Raw genomic sequence first — 25,894 nt, forward strand, 5'->3', positions numbered from 1 at the left:
TTAATGTTCAGTCTGAGGGAAAGTCCATCAACATGCTGATTATCAGTAGATTCAAGTGACATGTTAACTGTGACTTCAACTGAACTAAACATGTGGCTTTAATGACACTGAGACCTGCTGTGGTGCTGTTTCATCTTTATTATATTTTTGTTTAAGCATCAAAGACCAAAAAAATAAATGAATAAAGGGGATGTGGGTAAAAGAAAAACATGAGTTTGTGTGTTTTTATGGATTTCTGAGTGTAAAGTCTTCACTGTGTGCTGTCCATAATCTTTTATTTAATCTTTTATTTAATTTAATTTTTTCTTTATTTTCAAGCTATTTCTCTAGTCTGGCCAACTGCCCTCCTCATTTCACTAATATTAATGATTTTGTTTAATGTTTGTTTAATAATTTATGTACATCAGGTCTTGATTTTTCTGCTCCATTCATTTCAAGGTCTGTCCCAGTTATTAACACAACTCCCAGTATCAGACAGCAAAGAACAGAATACAGGAAGGCAGAACATAGATGGAAAAAAACTAATCTTCAATCAATCAATTGTTATTTATATAGCACCAATCACAACAAAAGAGATTAACAGAATAAAAACAATCATAACAATAACAATAACAGCAGCAACAGCAGTAGTAATAGCCAGGGAAGGATGCCAACAGGACTGCGAAGGACTGCAAAGGCTTGGCCTGCAACCCAGGGTTTCCTGTGAGATGTGAAAGCACAAAAAAAACTCTGGGGAAGAAGCAAAGTTAGTGACATGCATTAATGTTACATGAATGCATACAGACGGAGAGGGAGGAGGAGGAGGAGAGAGGAGCTCAGTGCATCATGGGAAGTCCCCCAGCAGTCTAGGCCTATAGCAGCATAACTAAGGGCTGGTCCAAGGCGAGCCTGGTCGGCCCTAACTATAAGCTTTATCAAAAAGGAAAGTTTTAAGCCTACTCTTAAACATAGAGAGGGTGTCTGCACCCCGGACCGAATCTGGAAGATGGTTCCACAAGAGAGGAGCCTGATAGCTGAAGGCTCTGCCTCCCATTCTACTTTTAAAGACTGTGTCTATGTCAGAATCTGCCTTTAAGTGTCCTGTGCCCTTCACTATAGCAATTTGAAATAGCAACATTATAGCTGTCAAAAATCCTTAACTAGATCAGAATTCTGAATTGGTTTTCCAGCAGTTGTCATGAAGCTTTGATTTTCCCAGATTTTACCAAAGTCATATGCAACTGAAAAAGCATATTTTGAATCCGTGTAAATTGTTACTGCTTTATTTTCTGATACAGTACATACTCTTGTTTGCGCTACCAATGCAGCCAGTTGTGCTGATGAAACTGGAACTTTATAACCTTATTTATACACTTCTACACAGCAATCCCAATCATCTACAGTTGCATTATACTGCCAGCGTAGTTCTATCATCTGGACACATTAATGAGCCATCACAATTGTTAGCTGGTTCTGATGGACTGGGGTGCCAATGTGGGCACTACTTAGGAGCCTAGGCCACGGCCCAATGAAATGCCGTCCCTATTGGTTTGGTGCCATTTAACTGTTCAAAAGTACTACCATAGGTGTTGAGTTACTAAGACTACTATGCTACCTCCTGCCTATCAGCTAGGTTGTCAGGTTTGTCTAAGAGTGCACTACTACATATGAGTAATGCAGCGGGAGAGCGAGAATGAGTACCAACTTACAGTGTGTCTAATCACTGGGTAAGATAATAACAACACAGTAAATTATTATTAGCAGCGAAATCATTATATGTTAAAGAGATCTCCTCTCCTCCTAGAAATCTGTTAGTGTCTGACAGAGAGCCCCAATACCAGGCCAGGTATACACTTCTCCTTCTAGGCTGAAATGAACCAAGACATGGGAACAGGAAGGGAGGTCTATAGAAAGGCTATAAATGGGCTTTTAGGCACTGTTTAAAACAGTCCAAAAATTCGGCAGATCCAATAGATTGTGGAAGATGATTCCACAGAGTTGTGGCTGAGACTGCAAATGCACAGTCACCTTTTGTTTTGCGGTATATGCAGGGGATAGATAAAAGGCAGAGGTTTGAGGATCGTAGAGGTTGAGAAGTGGAATGAGGAACAAGGAGGTCAGAAATGTAGCGAGGGGCAAGGTCAAAAAGTGCCTTATATGTAATCAGCAGGATCTTGTAGTGGATTCTGAATTTTAAACGAAGCCAATGGAGGTAAGCCAGAACAGGGGTAATAAGGGACCTACGGCTGGTTCTGTTTCAAAGTCTGGCGGCTGTATTTGGGATTAACTGTAAACGTTTTAAAGAAGACTGACTGAGGCAGGTTTAGAGGGAGTTACAGTAGTCTAACTGGGAGAAAATGAAGGTGTGGATTAATTGTTCAAGAGCAGTAGGGGACAATATAGGTCTTATTTTTGCAGTATTTCTTAACTTAAGGAAACAGGACTGGACAAGCTTATTAACATGATGGTCAAATGTCATATACTGATATCTTGGTCAATGATACCAAGATTCTTAGCAGTGGATTTAATGTTTGGGTTAAGTGGACCAATAAACTGAGTAGCTGCAGTGACAAAGTTATCAGGACCAATTAAAAGAACTTTTTTCAGGGTTTAGACAGAGGAAATTTTGAGTCATCCACTCTTTGGTCAACGGCCATAAGCGGAGTGACTGGTGATCTCTATGGTAGTTCTCTATGGTAGTTCTTATCACTATGGGTGTAATCCCCCCTCTGATCACAATGTGGGTTGCAATGACAGAGTGGTGCTGTCCGTATTTCTGCTCGTTGACTCTGTAGGAAGTGAAGACTGCAGAAACAGCGATTCAAAGTTTATGACTAACTCCAAAATATGAGATATTCGCATCTTTTTAGGTTTGTGGTGAATGAAACTTGCCAGACAAAGTTTCAGCCGTCAGAGGCTATTTGTGCTCGTGCGTGGTTGAGGCCAAACTATCCAACCTCACTTTGCTGTGTGTTGAGCGGGACATAAACACTGATAAGGACAAAGTAGTTGGCAGGTTTTCCAGCATGAAGGAGAGGAGGATGAAGTTTTAAAAAGGGCCGTGATATGTACAAGTTTGTTAAACTGTTCAGATTGTTCAGAAATACACAAATGGACTAACATTACATTAAACTACAGCAGTCTAAGCAGGGACAACTGGTGAGTGAAACATCCATAATTAGTCTTTATTAACTTAAATTTTGGTTATGAAGAAATCAGTCAGAATATTAGATTTATCTGTTGTTTAACTCCATGCTTACTGCATCTCAGCATCTGTCTGTGTCACTGCCTGTGGTGTTGCAGACTTTCCACTTTGTATTTGAATAGGCCGTGTAGTGTTGTAGACCGCTGTATCTATTTTATGTTTATGTTATTCCTGTATAAGAAAGATGTGGCACTGAGACAGAGCACCTGGCTTGTTGCTGTCTATAGGTGGTGGTGCTGAACCATTCATCAATCAGTGTATGTAGAGCACCACATGTGGTCCTCAGTGCTGAAACACTTGAACGCTGCTGGCAACCTGTTTTCTTTTTTGTTCTTCAGAACAAGCTTGTCTCACAGTGGCTTCACAGTATGTTTCCTTAGACATAGGCTTGCTTGGCTCAATAACAATTTGTGATTATGGATAGGATATATCAGCTATTTTACAGTTGTGAATTTTTAAATGACTGTTTTAGAGAAGCCCCTTGAGAATGCTTGACCCCCTCTGTGCTGAGAGTATAGCTCCGCCCCTGGTAACGGCTAAACAATCATGGAAGGAGCATAGTTGGTTGAAGTTATTAGGTTTGGCAGAGAAGTAGATCTGAGTATTATCGGCATAACAGTGATATGACATTTCTTGAAAATGGCTGAACAAATGACCCAGAGGGAGAATGTACAAGGAGAACAGGAATGGCCCAAGGACGGAACCCTGAGGGACTCCGTACTGGACTGGTTACTCTTAATAGTGCTGTCTCAGTACTGTGTTTGTGACAAAAGCTGGACTGGAATTTATCAAAGATTTTATGATCCTCAACCAGCTTTAGGAGTTGGTTAGTAATACTTTTTTCAGGAATTTTGGACAGGAAAGAAAGTTTGGAGATCGGTCTATAATCTCTAACTGGACTGGGTAGAGAGAGGGTTTCTTTTAAAGAGAGGCTGGACGGTTTTAAAATAATCAGGCACAGAGCCAGAGGAGAGAGAATAAAAATGGAGAGTAGGCTGGGACCTAATACAGGAAGGATGGATTTTAGAAATTTAGTGGAGATCATCAAGACCTGGAGGAGGGACGCATATGGGCTACAGTGTTTAAAAGGGACTGGAGGGAGATAGGAGAAAATTCAGACAGTAGAATTGGATGACAACTGGACGGAGTGGAAGGTATCACAGTAGGGGTAAAATGCAATCTGAGACCATCGATTGTGCCGACAAAGACAGGTAAGAAGTTTCCACAATCAGTTGAGGGTGAGGCAGGAATAGCAAGAAAAGAGGGATTTACAAGATGGTTGATAGTGCTAAACAGTGAGCTGGGGTTATTTCTATTACTGTTAATTAAGTCCGAAAAGTAAGCCGTTTGCACACCTTTAATAGTTTGATCCAGTTCAAGCAATAACTCCTTCATATGGAGATGATGAATTTCAAGATTACCGGTCAAAGCAGATGGCTGCCCACCAAGAGCCAGGTTCTGCTTGAGGTTTCTACCCATTAAAGGGAAGTTTTTCCTTACCACTGTTACCCACAATTGTTGGGTCTCTTTAAATTAACCCCGGGTCTCAACCCGCTCTGTGTGAAAAGTGCCCTGAGATGACTTTTGTTGTTGTGATTTGGCGCTATATAAATAACAATTGATTGGTTGATTGATTGAGGATTAGTTTTTTTCCATCTATGTTCTGCCTTCCTGTATTCTGTTCTTTGCTGTCTGATACTGGAGTTGTGTTAATAACTGGGACAGACCTTGAAATGAATGGAGCAGAAAAATGAAGACCTGATGTACATAAATTATTAAACAAACATTAAACAAAATCATTAATATTAGTGAAATGAGGAGGGCAGTTGGCCAGACTAGAGAAATAGCTTGAAAATAAAGAAAAAATTAAATTAAATAAAAGATTAAATAAAAGATTATGGACAGCACACAGTGAAGACTTTACACTCAGAAATCCATAAAAACACACAAACTCATGTTTTTCTTTTACCCACATCCCCTTTATTCATTTATTTTTTTGGTCTTTGATATTTAAACAAAAATATAATAAAGATGAAACAGCACCACAGCAGGTCTCAGTGTCATTAAAGCCACATGTTTGGTTCAGTTGAAGTCACAGTTAACATTTCACTTGAATCTACTGATAATCAGCATGTTGATGGACTTTCCCTCAGACTGAAAATTAAAACCTTTTTGTGGCAAACCTTCTCTCAGGGCTCAAGAGTGACTTTCCTCCATAAATGAGACTGAACTGAGCATGATCTGATATTCTGTTACAGGCACAAGCTGATGATGGTCTCCAGGCTGCTGTTCACCACAAACAAGCCAGAGTAAATACAAAAGAAATAGAAAAGAGGAAGGTTATACTATGGTATGCATGACTGTCTCTTATCTAACCAGTGCCATCAGGATGGAATAAATGTCCTCTACTTCTCTGAAAAACTTTACTGACACTTCAGAGCACAACATCTCCATGAGCTTTGGATCCACTGTGTCTTCCAGGTCAACTCTATTCAGGTTTGAGTTTTTCAGGTTTTCCAGATAATCAATAAACCTGCTTTTTGGACCAGGACGCTGGTGTCCTATTCTTCACTTCTGATACAACATCTGACAGCCTTCAGTGCTCAGACTTTTTGGATGATGCACATTCTTTTTGGTGGAAAAACTCCATTAGATAGTTTTCATTAGTTTAATACAGAAACCACAATAAATGGAAAGTAAGGCGTAGTGAATTAAACCCTTTAAAACCCTTCATTCATCATTGTTTTAGTCAGTGCACACAAGAAAGAAAACATTCACTTTGGTCACCGTAAATCCTTCCATGTCTACATCTGAGTTACTTTGGATCAATCATCAGTTGTTTTTCATTATTTGAGAGTAAATTGAGATTCTTGTTATTAAAGTGGTTTGTCTCTCAGAGGAGAAATGCTGTTTCAGCTCTGATCTCAGTTCCTGGCTCATCACTGTTACCATGAAGTGTTTGGTTGAAGTACAACAAGCTGCTCAGCACTCAGATGATTCTTTGAAAGATCGCTTCGTTGTTAACGGTAACCTGTCATAATATTTGACGATGGTAATTAGGAGTGTAGATGCACTGAGGATGTAATAATTTGGTTATAATATGTTTGCCTTCATCGTAACAATAAGTAGATTATTTAAAAAATGCTTAACTGCAGAAAAGTTGCTCCAATGTTTTGGGTCTGAATAATCACAGAACAGTGAGATCCTGTATGAAGGAGGTGCAGTCTGTGTGATATGAAGACATGAACCTGATTCAGATCAACCGTTCTGTTGCTGCCTGTTTGGTCTTTTTAAAGTGTAAATCACTGAGGAAGGCACAGCAACATGTTCTGCAGAGACGTTCCATCATAGATTTACTCAGGTTTGTTACTGACACATGATCCACGCTAACATGCTCAGAGCTGATGGGGGCTGAATGTCCTCATTCACACAGTTCATGTGAGCTGCAGATTGTTTCCTGCTGGACCAACTCAACTCTTAACTTTAAACTGGACTGAATTGGCCAATCAAAGCAGGAGGAGGATCAGGAGTGTTTAGTTATCACAGCTTTGTGCTAGCGTGGCTTCATTAGCAATAACGACTGAGCTAATCTTTTCAGGAAACGTGGCTCTTGATCAGGATGAAGCAAAAGTCTGGAATCATGCTGAAGGTCGACAGTCTGTAAGTCCGTCCGAGTTGCCATGGAAACAACCTGAGAAGACAACCAGAGGATTAGTTATTAGTCTCTGCTGTGTGATGCTGATGTCTTTTCTCCCAAACTGCAGTGCAATGACATAAATCAGCATTTAGCTTTTACCTAATTAGTCCAGGCCATGGTGATGAAGGCTGGGTTTACATCCTCATATGTAGTCCTGACAGATCTGCGTCCTCTCTTACCTCCGCTGCAGCTCTGAGAAAAAATTCAAGACAAAGACACAGATGAAGATTCAGATTTCAGTCAGTCCTACACTGATATTAGTTGACTGGAGCTTCTGATAGAAAGAAAACATATATGACATACTGAAAATAATAATAAAATATAAATACTTTAGTTGAAGTCAGTCAAAATGTACTGGGACATGTAACCACTGAAATCGAACATGGTATTGATCATCTGAGATGTGATCGACCCATCATGAGAACATGTATTTAATGAAGTGTGTTCAGACGGCAGCTGTTCTGCATGTATCTGTGAGTAGATTTGTGAAGCAGGCGTACCGGGGCGCAGGTGCTGTTCTTCTTCTTCACACACAGGTTGAGTTTGCAGTGCAGGTAGACGTCACCAGACTTCCCAGAGAACTGGAACATGTTGAAGGAGAAGTAGTTGGATGTTCCCAGTCCGTTAGCCTGCACCTTCACCGTCTGGTCAGCAGGGTTCGAACAGCTGCTCAGAAACAAGAAAACACACCAGATGTTAGAAGCTGCATCAGCATCCCCAGAATCACAGATTCCCCTGAACGTCTCGTCTGCATTTGACTCAGTCTGAACGCACGTCTCTCTGCTGAGAGTTAGTGACAGTTTCTATTTTATGGACTCTGACTCTGATTCTGCTCCTTGATTCTGGCTCTTATTATTCTTTGTTTTTGCGCATTAAAAAGCACAACTAAAAATGGTTAAAGATTTGACACATATACAAAGACATTCACATATATACAAACACACTCAGACTAGGGATGAGCAGAGAGCCCATTATTTGTATTTGTATCTGTATTTGTTGAGACAGCAAGATTATTTGTATTTGAATGAAAGTGGAAAGAGGCTTAAAAATCCTGTTTTTGTTTTTATTACGCTTTTAATTTTAGAAAATTAAAGTGTTATAATAAGTGTTCATGAATAAACTACCTTACAAAGGAGGTCCCCACACTGGGTCTCAAACTGGAGTCTCTCAGATCAAAGACGATTGTGCTGACTACTGAGCTAAAACTTCACTTATTGCCTCACTGCAGACAGACCTCTTCCTATATATAACACAGAGACACCACACCGTGTAACGTGTAGGGAGGAACTTCAAAGGTGATTATTGCTTTGCATTTTTCATTTATTTTATCAATTTTATTTCATCAATTTTATTTTTACAACCTAACTTTGTGGAAGGGAAATAACAGATTAAGGAGAGTCCCTTAGGAGCACTTCGCATGTGTCAGTAGCTCAGCTTTATCTTTGGGGAACACCCCCAACTCCGGGAGTGAATTTCCAAATAAGGAAATGTGCATCATGTAGCAGATGGATGTGACTCCCCTTGTTGAGACCTCGTTGACATTACGAATTGTAAACTCCTGAAAACATGCTAACATGATGAAAAGCAATTGCAGGGAGAGGGATTGACTACACTTTGCCTGACTTTTGAGCACTGGCTGTGGTCCACCATACTGTAAACACTCTATACGGTGTTGTCTGTTAGGTAACCGACAGAGTCGAGGTAAGTGTGGTAGGACCAGACTTTGCTTTCAGTGGTCGATAAGTCGAATCAAAAAGCAGGATTCTTAATGAGTCCTCGCTTCTTATTCGTATAGAACTGACTGAGAAATGTCAAAGCAGCAGTGAAAAGCTGCAGACTGGCTTCCACCTCTGTGTCTCTCACCCCTTAACGATCAGGTCGTATCTCAGACTCCCGCTAGATGACGCTTCATTGGTCGCCCAACAGGAGTCGGTCACCACAGCGACGAGTTTGTCATCCAACCCGTCCGTCTTCAGCTCCACCCAGATGGTCTGCTCCAGTTGGATTTCTGTGCTGGACTCCACAGCTTGAGTGCGGTCGGCATCGGTGTAGGCCTTCATGGTCAGAGTGTATTTCCATGCTCCAGATACAATCTGCTGGATCACAGAGCTGCAGAGCACACACACACACATACATGTTTATTACCTGGTCAGATGATGTCTGCATATAGAGAATTATCTCTATATGCAGAAATCAGCTGATCTGCACAGGTACATGCTACAGACAACGTATCACCAGTAACTCTGTTTCAACGAACACACAAACCTGTTGAACCACTCACCCGTCTTTGATTTTGAAGGCCAAGGTCTTGATGTCCGGCTGGTTGTAGAAGCAGGAAAAGTCGATGTTCACTTGATCACGACGAGTGATGGGGCCATCCTTAGATCTGTCCCGAGTCATGATGGCGTTCTTGTACATAATTTTGCTGCTATTGGCCTGCAGGGTCACAGGGATTCAGACAGTGTTACTGCAGGTGAGGTTTCAGGTGAAGGAAACCACACATTCATCTTTAGATTTCACCTGTTGTTTTGTTCATTTATTCAGATGCCCATTAGTTATTGCATTGTATTGTACAGAAACTGTATTGTATACTCTAACATCTGACACTGTTGAGGTGTTGACTGGCTGTGTGTCAGAATAAGCTTCATAAATCCCCAGTATTTCAGGGAACAAAGGAGGTGGCGGGTCTTGACCACGCCCCTGCAGTCACACATGGATCACAAACACTACAAGTGTGAGGAAAAGCTCAGCTGAGAGGTAGAAGGGATCTGACTGGCTCTGACTGGAGAGTCAGTAAGTAGAGAAGAGAAGCCCACCTTGACCACCGTCCCACAGACGTTGCTGCTGTCGAAGCTGAAGGTCACCATGTGGGTCTTGCTGTCCCGCTGACCTCTGCAGTTTGGGTCATTGAGGTGTAAGACAGAGTAGTCGATGCTTTTTTCCTCCAGGAGACAACCAACCAGAGTAAGTGAAGCAGAGTTGTGCCTGCATATGGTCGGCTCACCTGTACAGCAGGACAGACGAGGAGAATGAAACACACATACGTGCAACAATGAGGGCTATTTTCATGGAGGTGCAACCACCAGCCCAACCAGTGCTCTGACAGTTTTGTATTTTCCTGATCTTGAAACTCACTTTGCCCGTCTGTGTGGCATTTTGGTGACCAGCACACAGTGCACAGGTGGGAGGTTCATTCAAATAAAGCAGTGCAAAGACAGTCGTTGTATTTTGGTTGAAATTTGGTCCTAGAAGTCACCCTGAAGACAGATGTCTCAGAACCATGTCTGTTTCTGGTGCAACACCAATCTGCTGCTGCTTTGGTGATTTCATCAACAGGATCAAACTAAATACTTGCTGCAGATACGCTGTAACAACAGATTAATGCTTAAAATATAAATAATTTATTTCAATTAAACACTCTCCAACCAACCAAAATCGTCACAGAAAATAACGTTTAATGTGGTTAAAGCATTGATCTATAAATGAATGTGGGTGATTCTTACAGTATCTGCTGTTTATACTGTATAAAAGCTTCTCCTTCAGTTCATTAAATCTCTGCAGCATCTGAAGGCAGCAGGACTGATATGTTGATAAATCCACAGCCAACCAATCTGAGATAATCATATAAATGGTTTCACCAAATCAATTTCTTTATTTTTCTTTATTATAGTAACTCATTGATGACAAAAACTACTCCATCTGTCTTTGGCTGCAGATTTGTGGTGATGTGTGTTCATGTCATGACGCTCTGAACCATCCAGACATTTCGTGAAGAAAAGCCTTCTGTGTGTTGAGCTGCTGTTATCACATTTAACTGTGATTGGCTCAGCTGTTTCAGAGCTATGAGAGCAGTGATGTGACTGGCTGAGAGAGTATTTAATAAATCACCACACCTACTGATCTCTATTCACCTTCATATAGCCCTTTTGACATTGTGCTGCTGCACATACATGAACCAAAACAGCAGGTGCACATAGAGACGCCTACACTGTCCGTGTGCCTAAGACCTACCACCCTGCAGTTGTTGTTGTACTTGCGTGGTTAAAATAGCACATCACATTCCACTAATCAATACTTTTTTAATAAAATTAATAATCGATCCAGTGTGTGAAAGTGTCTGTGGTTGTTGTGAACCAACAGAGAATTCTCACTTAATGTGACAGTATGTCAGATGCTGTATTTCCAGCTCACAAAATAAATTCATGTTTTCACATGTAAACTATGATATTTGATGTCATATTGTGTCATTTCACGTGTGAGACGGGTCTCCTTGTTCAGTCTTCATACCAAAGTGTTTGTCGATCTGTACTTGGAGCCAAAAATGGCCCGACAGTAGCAGCTGGTTCCACCACTGATGTCGTCAGCACAGAACTCATGAGCACTGCAGAACTTGTCCTGACAGAAGGCCCGGGGGGAGGCTGAAAGATCAAACAAAAATCAATACTTACTAGAGTCAGTCAGTAAGATAAACAGGAACGACAGCTGATCGGATCCTGACTCCTTGTGAGCAGTTTAGTAACAGCGTGCATAAGATTATCACACAGCTCAACCAAACTTTGTTCTTTATTCAGTCAAATATGAAGAACACTTTGTCCCGTCTACATCTGGAACACTGTAGACAGAGAAGGCGGCCATTTCACTGTCCGCAGAAGATCTGATCTGATCACATGCACTGCACCTACTGCTTCTATTTTTCATATTTTACTATAAATCTGAATGCAGGTCTTTACTTGTAGTAGAGTTCTTGATTCCTGTTCTGTCCTCACTGTTATCTGGGCTCATCTTGTCCTATCATGCCCTATAAAACATAACTGAATGACAGTAAAGGACGGTCTTACGGCAGCTGGCCTTTGACCTCCAGTCCTCCAGCGTGTCTTTGCTTTGCAGGCTGCAGGCTCTGGCGTAAGCCTCCAGGAACTGGCAGTTGAGACCGTCCACTGCTGGGTATTTGCACAGAGTGTTGGTGCAGGCGGTGATGAAGGGCTCGGGGTTGGTGTGGTTGTGGCAGGAGGTGAAGGGATCCTCCTTCAGGAGATTACAGCTGTCATGGGAGAGAGAACGATCAAGTCCAGTCAGACAGAAAGATAAGGTCAATGATTACTAACATGAAGAACAAGACAAAGGTTAGTGTTATTGGGTCTAATAACAGGACAGGTGTTGTGTAGACAGATTGACACAAAAACTCTGTTCCCCAAATAAAAAGGTGTATAATCTGAGTTCAGTTGTGTTTGGCTTCCAGCTTCATCCCTGCTCACATCAGACAACATGAAACATGAACAACATGTTCTTTTTCTCGCAGATCAATGTGTGATGAAGAGTAACTCTGGTTGTTTTATAGATCAAAGGAGAGTTTGATGTGTGTTCAGGTGTGTCTCTGCTCACCGTTCAGTCACTGTCTTGCAGTTGATCTGACTGTCAGCAGTGTCATTGTACTGTTTCTCACAGCTAGGGGGAGACAAACAGCAGAAGTCAGGAGTGTTACCCAGGCCTCACTCCTTCATATAAACACACACAGGCACTACTAGTATACATGCAGCCCAGTGATGAGGCAGCAGTCAGTGACGTGGTCTTACCTGCTTGAGCTGTACGCAGAGACCTTCATGTCACTCAACGACAGGCTGGAGTTGCCACATAAACCCTGCAGGGTGTTTCCACCTGGTCCTGGACAGTTTGAGGAGAGAATGTGATTCAGATCAATAAATTGTCGGACTGGATGCACACGGCTGCTCACTAAAGGACAGCTGTCAACCACTGATTCATACAGTCACAGTATGATCACATCTGAACGTACAAACAGAGCAGAAAGCAGACCAGCAGCTCCCCGTCCTTCTTAACGCCAGCTGTCAAGTGTCTTCAGTCATAGACCCAACCTCAGCAGCATTGGGCCATATGCTAACAGATATGCTAATATTAACCAGCACACGTTTTCTATTAATCTCACCAAAACAAAAATCTCTTAAAATACAGACTCAGCATACAGTTTCACCTTCAGTCAACTGAAACGAATCAGGATCCTTTCAGGGAATTATGCAGATAATGAACTCAATAGTTTGCTGTACATGAACTGATGAAACAAAATGAAATTCATCCTCAACAAACCAAAATCACAAGAAACACATCAAGGCCTCAGTAACCAGCGTGCACATAAGGACCTCAGACCTCTCTGATAACTGTAATGTATGATTCTGTGCATCTGAAAGTTGGGGCTTATTCCAGATTTCCTCTTTCCACTGTTCGTTATAAGTCTTTGAGAGCTGCTTTTATTCCCTCTGTGAAGCATGTATTTTTATAAAACACAATAGATATTTGTTAGACATGGATCCAAACTGAAATATATCGTTGACTTTACTGACAACCCCCCCTCCCATCCCACTGTGCAAAGAGATACAACATGTTGAAGACAGGACACAAGCTTAAAATGTGAAGAGAGAAAAATGTAAGAAAATGTAAACAGAGTTAGTAAAGCACATAATATAAACACGCAATATAAATGTCATATAAACATACATATACAGCATATAAACATCTAAACATAATATAGACAACACATACTAAATTTACTTTGTGCAAAGAAACATGGGTTGTGCAAGTTGATGCCATGCATTCTGGGTTTACTGCACCATACGGCCAAATTCTTTTTTGTAAATCAATCAGCATCATCAGCGTATAGCAAAATAATGTTTCAGTTTGAAAAACAACATTTGTAAGATAATTGTTCATTCTTCTCATATGGAGACAAACAGAGAAAAAACTGGCTGCCGCCTTCTTTTATCCATGTAGGACGTGTTTTTCTGTACCTGTCATGTGGATCTGTGCTGTGTAGCCATCAAAGAAGATAGAGGTGTTGTAGTTGGAGTGCACCAGCTTGGCTGTGACTCCAGTTTGGTCCTTAGAGAGCTGCACACCATGATGCTCCACAGGCGTGCTGCTGAGGCTCAGCTTTGTGTCGTTCAGCTGCATCACAGCAGAGGGACAAAGTGGAGGAAACACACCATCAAACATGACAGCAAGCAGTGATCAAAAGTAACAACCTACATTTGAATATAAATTACTTGTACTTTACTCGAGTATTTAAATTTTCAGCTACTTTGTAGTTTTATTCCTTTTATTGCTAGGATTTTAAATGCAGGAATTTTACTTGTAATTAAGTATTTTTACATTGTGATATTTCTACTTTTACTTAAGTAAAGGACCTGAGTCCTTGTTCCATCACTGGTAACAAGGTAATTCAAGCACAGACTCTTAAAACAGCACCACAGGGTCCCTGAACACCTAGCACAGGTTAGCTTAGCTGCTAAGTTGACATAGCTAACAGTTAAACCTCTGCCAAAACATTCTCAACATGAATAAACAGCCAACTTTCCCACCATATATATGACCCTCTGCAATAACTCTACACATATGTCCACTTATTACACATTTTATGCTCGCTTATCCACAAAAATACACAAAATGACACATTTCACTGCAGTACAACATGTGTGACAGATGTAAGGTTACACTCCCTGTTGTGGTGTAAGTAGGAAACACTGTCAACTCTCATGTGAACCCTTACACACCATCCAGGTCAAATCTGACCCGCTTTTACATTTGAGTGCAGTAATAACACCCTAAACACTTTTCTTTCAGCCAGATATTTTATGACTTTTCTCAAAGTGAGAATATATAAAAATGATCAAATTTCACAACTTTTCTATTTTTGTGCAGCTGATACTCATTTTTATACAAACTCTAGAGAGTGTTCTGCGTTCAATTTGACCCTTATTTATTCAAAAATCAATTTTTAAATATGTTCTTCGCATTCAATAACATTCATTGAAATTATGATGGCTGTTATGTTCTCCAGTTTCAGGTAACATAGGACCTTAATAATATATTGTGCTTGTGAATGTTTTTGCTACATAACAAATAGAGTAAAACTTAAAGTATACACTCTTTCTGAAAGCTTCATTCAGGATTAAAAGTAAAGTCAGTGATTCTAATCCAATGCACTTTTTGTCAAATTCAACAAATATCTCCTCAAGGTCCGCTAACTGTCCATTCTGTGTGTGGACTGAAAAAAAATGGTGTCCATACGCAGCCCTGGCTCTGTAAATGGGCATGTAAACACAGTGGCTTGGAGCGAACAACACAACACTACTCTGGCCAATCAGCAGCAGGGGGTGTTCATGCTTATGCACAGGACAGGGGGAAGTCATCACAGCAGCTGTCTGTATGAGGATGTGACAGTCTCCTATCTCCAGCACCCATTGCATGGTGGGGGAGGGCCGGTGAACTGGAGAGAGAGGCCGTGGCCAATTAACATAGAAAGTGTTTTCTCACAGAACAGATATGCTTCCATTTTATTAAATGTATCAATCCACACTGAATCTCAGACAGTCTTATGGAACTCGCACAAATATCCTGCCATATATGTGTTTTCAACTTATTGACCGTATCAATGAATCAATAAATAACAACACTGCGGATTTCTTCACATGGAGCTGACATGCAAACTATTTAGGTTCAGTAAATTTCTACTATCAGTCAGCCTGGTGAAGGCAGTTTGTCCAGCCGCTGTCCTCTCAGCTGCTTCTGTGGACAGAGACGCTGAACGCAGGTTGAGTGAGAAGTGGGGTGTGCATGTCGTGCTCACATGAGACGAAATCCCTTTTCTGCTCGTGATAATGTGTGAGAGAACCAGACGTGACTCTACAGCTGACACATCGCTCTGGATTCCACCATATTTCTCTTTTATAAAAACTGATTTGTGCGTCAGAAGTTTGGTACAGAGACTAATTATGAGGAGATACTATGAAGGGTCAGAATATGAACAGTATGTAAAGGTTCAGATGTACTGTGGCTGTCTGCAGGACACTGGAGCACAGTGAATATTTGTGAACTAAACCACAACGTCAAACAATAAGCGTTTGAGTAAACAGGACTTTTTTACCTCAGAACATTAACACAGTGTCTGCATATACCATGGTGTTACTTTGGAATAAAATGAAATAAACAATATGTTGGGGGGTGCCTCTTTTTATGAACTTCTTGTCTTGGCTTGAAAGGATGCAGACGAAACAAAAAGATCAAATGATGACTGCTTTTGGTACATTAATGGAAAGCAGCAGCACAAAAATAGAAACTTCAACCCACAGTAACAGCTGAATGTTCTGAACACTGACGGGATCCAACAACCAGGAGGATGTGAGGAGGACTCTGGATCAAAGTCCGTCACTCACTCCAAGTGAAACTGTGGCTGTAGATAACTTACCTGAACCCTCCCGCCTTGTCCCAGGTGAAAGTTAACGCCTGAGTCATTCAGATGTAGGATCACATGGTCCAAAAAACTAACATCTTTACGACGGCGGTCCTGGAAGACGGCCTGCAGGTGGACGCCTGATTCTGACATCAGAGTGTACGCACAGCGATCCGGGACAGAGACAACTTTACCGCCAAGATCGATGACAGTGGAGCCGGTTACAGTGCACGTGGCATCCAAGACACATCTGACAGAGGTTTGGGACAAGTAGCATCATCAGCATGATGAGACATTTGGAAATGTCTGAGGAACAGCAACAGTGACATGAAAAGATGCTACTGATGTATGGGATGGAAACTACTCACTGACACTGAGCTATGACACAGAACTAAATGATGACAGAACAGAAAACTGCATTCTGTTAGACATATGAATCAAATATATTTACTGGCCGTCGCCCCGGCAGATCTCTCTGGAGCCACAAGGAGTGATTCTGAGGACTGCTGAAGCACTACAGGTTACAGAGAAGTCTTCTGATTCACATTTTCCCGTTTTTGGTAGAAGTAGAACACCTGTAAAAAACTCAGATTGCTGAATCGTGTACAAACTCTAACAGTAACTTTATAATGTCGTTTGGCTTCGAGGACCCCTGAGGGCCCGTTTAAATAGTCAATTCATCCACATTACAAAGCAACTGATTTTATCATATCTGTCCAGCCGTCTGAGATTTCTGCCTCCACTCTGATACAATGGAGGTGAATGGAGTTCAGTTTGTGGTTTGTAGTTGAACGGGAACTACTCTACTACCAAAATGTTTTGGTATTAAAGCACATCAAAGCCAGCCTCCCTCCCACCTTCGATCCACATCAGTGTACATACAGAGCAAAGAGGTCCACGGAGGATGCCATCGCCATAGCTCTCCATAGGAGGCTGAGTCACTTAGAACACAGAGGGAGTTACGTAAAGATGCTCTTCATAGATTACAGCTCAGCATTTAACACAATCATCCCAGATATACTAATCAGCAGTCTGTCTGTCCTGGGCCTCCCCACTCACACCTGCACCTGGATTCAGGACTTTCTTACAAACCACCCACAAACTGTTAAGCTTGGCCACCATCTTTCTTCCAGCCTCATGCTTCCACGCATCGACTCCCCACAAGGCTGCGTGCTGAGCCCAATAATCTACTGATTTTACACTTATGACTGTGCACCAACCCATCCCACCAACACCTTCATTAAATTCGCAGATGACACCACTGTGGTTGGACTCATCTGAGGAGAGGATGAGTCTGCCTACAGAGATGTGGTCCAGAAACTGACAACAATCTGGTGCTGAACACCACAAAAACCAAGGAACTCATTATAGATTTCAGAGAGGACAGTGCAGACTCCCTCCTACTACTCATCAATGGAGACTGTGTAGAAACGGTCCACAACTTTACATTCCTGGGAACCCACATTTCTGACAACCTCTCTGGGTCCGCCAACACGACTGCTGTTGTCAAAAAGGCACAGCAGCGACTGCACTTCCTGAGAGCTCTCAGGAAAAACAGGCTGAATGAAAGGCTGCTTTTATCGCTCCTCAATAAAGATTATTCTGTCTCCCTGGAGGACATCGCCAACACCTACTACCTTTCCAGAGCCACAAACATCATACAAGACTGTTCACACCTTGGTCACTACCTGTTTGACCCGTTGCCCTCTGGCAGGAGCTACACGGAAAACACGGACCACAAGATTCATGAACAGTTTCTTTCCAAAGGCCATCTGCACTCTAAACTCTATCAAAAACTAATCAACTCAGCATGCAATATGAAAACCGTCCTGGTGCCACAATTCATTATTTACTCTCATAAAGTGCAATAATATCATATCATTCTTGTGAATTTCACACTACACACTACTACTGCAATAATCTGTTTATGTGCAATATTTCAATATTACTCTGGTGTATACTACACCTATTTTCATAGATACACTTTACCAATTTATATATATTTACTTGTTTCTTTTAGGACTTGTGTTGTGTGGTTGTGTGAGACTATGTTGTACTGTGTTTTAAATGCACTAACCAGTAGTAGCTCTCCTACTTTAATTGTATTTGCAATACAATGACAATAAAAGCTTTCTTTTTCTATTTCTGTTTTATTTTAAATGTCTTATAATGCTGTCAGCATCACAAACTGAATGATCTGCACTGTGTTCGGTGGAGGCAGAAATCTCAGACAGAGAGCTCAATACCTGGACAAATAAAACCAAAACTATCTGACTGGTCAGATTCCACCAGAGGGAAGAGATGAAATACGACTGTTTGTAATTTGGGTGAATTGGTCCTTTAATAATTATTTGCTCTGCTAACCTGAGTGTCTGCATCCACTTATGTCCTTGGTGATTAGGCGATTTATGGTCATCTTCCAGTCATCCAGTTTAACACCATCGACCTGCACAACGGCCTCCTAAAAAGAAGCAACATCACAGAGGTTACTGTCACACACTGACAGGACAGAAGCACAACACGTGAAGATATGAACAAAACTTTGTGGACAAACTGAACTAAAACTGTCTCGTCCAAATAAAGCAACATGTCTGTGAAGTGTTCAGAGCTTTCATGGTTTTGTTAACATCCTGGATACTTTCTTATTTTTCTTAAAAGTCTTCAAAACTGGAAGTGAAATATGTTTAATTCCATCCCAAACATATCAAACATATACCTACCACAGGACTGGATGACCAGGCTGAATACAATCTTGCAGCTAGAGCTCCTTGTTCACCAAACTGTGCGAAGTTGAATACACCCTGCAAACATAAAACAGGAGATTCAGACACTGTTAGGAAATAACATCTTAAATCTTTAAGAAAAGGCTTTGACTGATTTGTTATAAGAGATATTCAGATGGACACTGATGAAACTGAACAACACTCACCACCCGGGTATTTACAGTGTATGTAACCACGTACACGTAGCATGTTGATGAACCTGTGAGTTGAGGCAGACCTCTATGAAAAGAGGATCCTGGTCTATATGTACTTTGGCCTGTACCCAGATAACCTCTGGTGACTGCTCCCTTAGTTAGCAGAATACAGTCGTTTTTGCTTCCAGGCCTGTACGGGCCTTTGAAACAAAATGCGACGTTGCTGTCCATCAAGTTCACCTGTTAACATCAGAGATACACAACAAATAAATCAACAACACTGATGAAGGTGAATGTGTTCTGTTCTTCTTTCTCTCTCTGGATGTCTCTCTGACGTGGGCTCGAATCCCAGCGGGGACACGGACAGTCTGACACACACCAGAGGCCTGAACCATGAAGCAGGTTCAGCTTAGTCTGGCTCTCTTTGGTCAGCTGCTTCACTGGATAACTGCTATCATGAAGCTGGAAATCAACAAGCTCTGTTAACTTTGGTTTTCCAGCTACGAGTGAGTTAATGTGAAAGAAGTGGGGTTGTTAATATTGAGTGACATCATCAGAACCATGAATGAAGTACTTAATATGATATGAGATGAAACCAAACACCTACAGGAGAATTTGGTTAAAGCAACAGCAAAAAGTGAAAATCAAAGGAAACAATATAATCACATGACCACAATAGAAGATGTAGAAACACTAGAAATAATTCCCAAATATTATAAGACTACAGCTTAAAGTAAGTAAGTAAACTAAGTATTTTAGTTTTTTTATCAGATGATGAACAAAGTATTCTGAGTATGTGATGCAGTAATAGTTTAGTAGTAGTAATAGTAGTCTCACTTCATGGTACAGTACCCTGGTGAAGGCTATCACACACAAACACACACACACACACACACACACACACACACACACACACACACACACAAACCAACACCAGGCAACAGACAAAACCTGCTGTGGATCCGTGCAAACAAATCAACCAACAGGACTTGAAAAAGCCTCTTAAACCAACAGTTTCCAACGTGCACAGAAATCAAACAGCCTGAGTCTCCATGTTCGCTGCCCATGAATGAAATCAAAGCTTCAGACAGCAGGCGCTGCGCTTGTGTTTGAACTCTGAGGTCCACATGTTTCATCAGCACGTTGCTTATCAACTGTGAGCACAACCAAGATCTCACTATTGATCCTTTCACATGTTCCCACTGTGGCCTCAGCTGAAGACAGAATGAGAGATGATCACAGTCACTGTCAAGAGTTGCTGAGACTAATAAACCAGGATAAAGTTTCTGTCATGTGGCTGGTTCATTGTGCTACATGACACTTCTGTAAATGGACTGTGTGTGTTTACATGTGACCATGTGTTTGATTACATGCTGCCACGTTGGTCAGGCCCCACATTCACCACATTTCTGATAATTACACTCAGACTGCTCTTAAAAGCAAACTGAGTAAAAAGGTTCACTGACAACAAAGAATAAGACACTTTCATCAGTGACAGCTTACATACATATAGCTGAAATACAGCATTTAATAAAGTTCAAAGATAAGCCAGATCAGTGTTTTGAAGGCGATACGTCAGTCAAGCAACAGTCTGGACCACGGACAGCTTCAGGAGGAGGGAAGGAGAGAGAGAGAGACTTATTTAGGCTATTGCTGTCTATGATATTTACAAAGAAACATTTGAAAAATTAACTCATCACTTAGTGAGAAATTTTTATTGTCATAGCCAGTAAAAATTTTAGGAGGGTGTTTTTTTACATGTATTATTGTCTGAAATCTTATTTTTGTAAAAGAGAAATCTGCTTCATGACGGTACGTGATCGTGATCAGCAGCTAAGTCTGACAGACGGAGGGGACACTCAGATTTAATGCAGAAATGATGAGAGGCTGCTGAACTGAATGCACGGTTAGGATGTGCGCTCCAGCAGCAACACTGCACCGACCGCATGCTGAGAATTGTTGATCTGACATGAATCTGTGCACAATAATTACACAGAGAACAGAAGTACATGACACATTAACACACCCTGAACATGTCCATCAAGCAGGTTAAGTTGCTCCATGTTTCACACGCACTTTTAAAATGACGGGACATCAGATTTGAAATAGATTTGATGTATTTTTATATCATTCACTGCAGCATTAGAAGTGTTAATACTTATTTATCAAGACCCCCCAAACTCAAAATTTTGTTGCTTCCAGGGGAGCTCAGGACTCTTTCTGGGGGAGCTCAGGACTCTTTCTGGGGGAGCTCAGGACTCTTTCTGGGGGGAGCTCAGGACTCTTTCTGGGGGAGCTCAGGACTCTTTCTGGGGGAGCTGAGCCTCTTTCTTTTTGAAGCCGGCATCTAGGGGCCGTCGGTGGCATTGCACTGTAAGGTACTGCTTTGGCTTCAGACTGTAGGCGCAGTAGTTACCACTGACGTGGAACATCCTAACAGAAGTGTGTTGGAGGTAACAGCTCACAACAAAGCAGCAGCTGCTGAAGAGCTAAAACTGCCTCACAGTGAACGATGCGCATTTTTTTTAACATGTTTTCCATCGTGACCAATGACAAAGAGTCATTGTAAAACACGTGCTCTCCTCTGTCTCTGTGCTGCAGCCATCTACCATCTACTCTGAACCAACTTCACAGACCTCTAACATTTAAGAGCGTCATGACGTAAAAAAGAGAAATAAACGTAAAAAAAAAATGTTCATGTGCTTTCCATAAAAATGAAAGTATAAAAAAACCTAATTCTAATAAATAATGTTTAATACTAACTTTACTACAAAGAGCTCTCTGCTTAACTATCTCACTAGAAACAAAGTCTGCAGGACATTTTTTCTGCCCTGAGTTGTGTCTGCAGGCTGCATGCAGCCCCAGCAAATGGTAAATGGACTGCATTTATAAAGCACTTGTCAACCTTCACAGACAAAGCGCTTTATGAGTTTTACTTCTCATTCACACACACACTGATGCCGGCTTGACCATCGGGAGCAACTTGGTGTTCAGTGCTTTGCTCAGAGACACTTTGACACATGGACAGGAAGAGCCCTGCTGGTGGTCGAGCCGCTCTGCTTCCTGAGCCACAGCCGCCTGTTCATATCAAACAGTGTCATCTGAGAAGCAGAACCAACAGCAAAATAAGTTATGCTCATTGCTTTGAGCTCACATTAGTAACTGAAGGAGCCTCAGATGAACGTATGGATATTTTGATCAACTCAGATCAACTTTTCTCAGGACAGTCAAAAAACAAAGTTCAGAGAAACTGCAGGAAGAAAAATCAACCTGAAACAATAAAACATGTCTCCTCATGCATCCTCAGTGGAAATGACGCTTGTTTTAGAGCATTTTAAGTCAAAAGAAGTTTGATTTATACATTGAATAGTTTCTGAGTAAAAGTGAAGCATTGTTACAGACACAAAGGATCAACGAGGACAAAGACATACAGCTGTTCAAACGTGACGATTCATCTTACTCACATATAGAGTCTTGTAAACTCGTCCATAAAAGGTAATGGGACATGCACTGATGTTTGCTGCAATGCTGGTTGTAAAATACGTTCGTGCAGCTGCAGAAATGGAGACATGATGAGAGTCAGTTAGTGAACTGAAGTCAGTCAGCAGGACAACAGGAAAAGCTGCAGATACTAATGTTGAGGAACAAAGAGCTCTAAGGAGCCCACAGCAGCCACGTAGACTCACAGATCAACATGTTTGGTCCATGATCACGAACAAGCTGGCGAAATGTTTACTAACTAGTCAGCTGGACAATGACCTTCCTGCCTCAGTTCAAATAATTATGTTGTTCCTCAGAGTGTCAGATCATCTGATATCTGTCAGGTCTGCTGACATCCCTAAACTCATGGTGCAGGTAGAGTTTCAACATGGCTGCCGTGGGGATGAAGTCATGTGTGTTCTTACCTGACACGTGGCTGACTGTAGCCAGGGAGAGCAGCAGCAGGAGGAGCATGTTGGAGGAGACCAGTCAGCTGACAGAGAGCTGGAGGACACACAGTCACATGTCACTGATATCCCATAATTTCAATGTAGTTCAGTTCAGTTGACTTTATCTCAGACCATGTGTCACAGTAGAAAAAGATCACATTTCCAAACATGAAAACATCCATCACACATCACATAAATACACAGCACAGCAATCATTCAGTCTGTCCTCTGTATGTATAACAGGACATTTATTAAAAATAGATACAGTAAATACAACTGAGACACAGCTGAAGCATGACAAAAATAATAATCTTATAAAATGTAGAGCTTTTATCACTGTCAGTAAATCAGCCAATATATTGTTACAGGGATAACACTATTTCTTTTACTTTGCTGGAAATATAATACAATATAATATCATCTATGTGAACATTTCAATGCAAATCTCCTCTGGCTTTAATTCTCTTATCAGTATTATGATCTATTATTATGTTGTTCTAACACTTTGGATCTTTAATGTATGCATGCATGTAATTGTTAAAATATTCATTCTATTATTTATTGTTTGGTAAGACAAATGGTTTTAATGATCTGTGTCACACCAGACAGATTTGATTCCTGGCTGGTGTGTGACAGTTATTCCAAAGAATTTCTCTGTGAGGTGAGAAATCATGAATATAACAAAGCGAAAACATTTTTTCTATGTTTATCTCTATCATCTGTTAAAATCCGCTGTAATGTGAAAAGCTGGGTATCAGGGTGTGTATGTATGAACGGTGTCTGGAGTGGTGGTCAGAATGCTCCTTAAGTTTGAGTCCAAACATTCTCAGTACATACATAGTGGGACTGAGTATCTTTGTATAAAGAATAACTCAGTGTGATTCTTCAGTTCTGACTGCAGTGACTCATCACTGTTGGAAAATAAGAACTACAACTATGTCTGTATTTTTTTTTATATATAATGATGTGTTTAATATGCAAATTAGAAAGAATCACAGTAACATGTGATTATTTGATTGTATTTATACTGAAACTATCATGCTGTGTGAATACTGCAACAGACCTTTTATTTAATTATTTATTTGTTTTAATCAATTTATCATCATATTTTTTCCAAAATCTCTTTTGTTATTTTCTTTGTTAAAAGTGTGTTCCTCATTGAGTGTGCTGTAAGTCTGCCATCTGCCGGTCACTGCTCACTGGGTTAGAAACCTCTGCAGCTCTCTGAAGTAAATGTACTTTAAATTCTAAGAATAAGAGTAATGTAATTATTATTCTTCATGCACTTAAAACCAAGTCTCAACAGCTTTACACTGTATATACCTGACCTAGTTTGTTTTAGAGTAAAGGACTCATACTGTATCTGAGATCTGCTTTCTTTAAAAGCCAAACTAATTCTGTTTTCTGTGAAAATAAACAGGTGTAACATCAGAATCAGTCACTGCAGAGCTAAAATGCCACCCAGTACAAAGTCAAGAAAACAAGTTTGATGAGCAGTTAAACAAAGTGTCCGAGAACAGCACAGATCTGTGCCAATAAAAACTCTGGTGATAATAACTGGTGATAATTATTATTCATAACTCAATACAAATTATTATTATTACTATTATTATCATTATTAATAGCAGTGGTATTATCACTCTCATCAATTGAAAGAACTTGACTCTTTTGCATTGTGTACCATTTATGTACAGTCCACGTCTAATAACGTAAACAACAATCACTGAATAAATAATTAATTCTGGCACGACCTAATGGCAGCAGCACCGTTTATGAGCTCCTGCAAGATAAAACATCTTCATATATTTAAAACTGTTAACAGCCACACATGCACATTTATTTATTTAGTTCTTTCAATGTGAATTTAAAATTCAAGGGCAGCAAGGCATCCCTGCTTCATTACCTCTGTTGCATTACTTTAATTCTTCTAAAACAATAGAAACAAATGTGGCACAAACGTCCACTTGGACTCAAGGATGAACTGATTAGAATTTGGTGTTCAAAGGTCAAGGCCATTATGACCTCACAAAAGATGTTTTTGGCCATAACTCAAGAATTCGTGCGCTAATTACGACAAAGTTTCACACAAATGTGATTACATTTTATATCCGAAAGGTCAACTTCACTGTGATCATAATGTTCTGCAAAAACATTTTTCTGGCCGTTATTCAACACTATAACTCAGGAACAGAAGGGGAGATTGTGACCATATTTCACATTTTAGATACTGAGTTGGTGACACTAATCTCGGTTCCCAATTTTTAAACTGTGGTGATTGTTTAGATCATCTGGGCTGCCAGGTTGAAGATCTGTGTGAAACATCCACGTTTTAGAAATTCTTTGCAGCAACCTCCATATCTGAAGCATTGTCTACTGTCATGGTTCCAAACACCTTTTATAGAATTTCTTTAAATTCTTAACTGTAAATATTATGAGTCTGGACAGACATGGATGTAAACTGCAACTTGACTGGTTGGTGGAGGCAAACAACTGCGAGGCAGTATTCCTAGTTTTAAGTTATTGTGCATTAAAGCTTCAGTCAAACAACAACATGGAAGATCTTTATCATGTTTGACATGTTTTATTAGATCCAATCATGTTGTAGTTCTGTAGACTGACTTCTAACATCTAGCAGCCCAAAAATATGAATGTAATATTTTCAAAATGCAAATTAAAGCCAGTTTGTGTGGTTTTGACTATATTTTCTAGGCCTGACTGATAGGAAACACAATGGTTTTTTTATATGTCCACCTTCAGTTCTGCATTTAGTTTGAAGAAGCAGAATAACAGTAAAGTTGTGCAAAAACAAAGAGGCAGTGACAGATACAGGTTGCCTTACCTTCTGGAGGTTTTCTGGACAATCAGGGAGAAGATGTTCTCTGATGAGGTTTTGTCTCTGTGTCAGATTACTCTTGCTAGAGTCTCTGAG

At 40.7% G+C, this 25,894-nt stretch overlaps 1 protein-coding gene across 1 annotated transcript; it reads right to left on the reverse strand.

Annotated features, from left to right (window-relative positions):
- Nucleotides 1–5,158: 5,158 nt before the first annotated feature.
- Nucleotides 5,159–25,894, reverse strand: LOC122992281 (alpha-tectorin-like). The gene is made up of 20 exons (XM_044366038.1): nucleotides 25,805–25,894; nucleotides 22,942–23,020; nucleotides 22,501–22,589; nucleotides 19,049–19,276; nucleotides 18,840–18,920; nucleotides 18,484–18,580; nucleotides 16,571–16,694; nucleotides 16,135–16,369; nucleotides 13,679–13,835; nucleotides 12,455–12,542; nucleotides 12,264–12,326; nucleotides 11,720–11,922; nucleotides 11,169–11,299; nucleotide 10,896; nucleotides 9,698–9,885; nucleotides 9,163–9,317; nucleotides 8,745–8,990; nucleotides 7,382–7,547; nucleotides 6,981–7,073; nucleotides 5,159–6,875 (listed from the first exon to the last, which is right to left on the reverse strand). The coding sequence occupies exons 2-19, from the start codon at nucleotides 22,988–22,990 to the stop codon at nucleotides 6,981–6,983; spliced, it is 2,394 nt and encodes a 797-aa protein (XP_044221973.1). The 5' UTR covers nucleotides 22,991–23,020; nucleotides 25,805–25,894; the 3' UTR covers nucleotides 5,159–6,875.

The sequence above is a fragment of the Thunnus albacares genome, chromosome 11 (genome assembly GCF_914725855.1).
Source record: "Thunnus albacares chromosome 11, fThuAlb1.1, whole genome shotgun sequence".
In the NCBI taxonomy this organism is placed as follows: Eukaryota; Metazoa; Chordata; class Actinopteri; order Scombriformes; family Scombridae; genus Thunnus; species Thunnus albacares.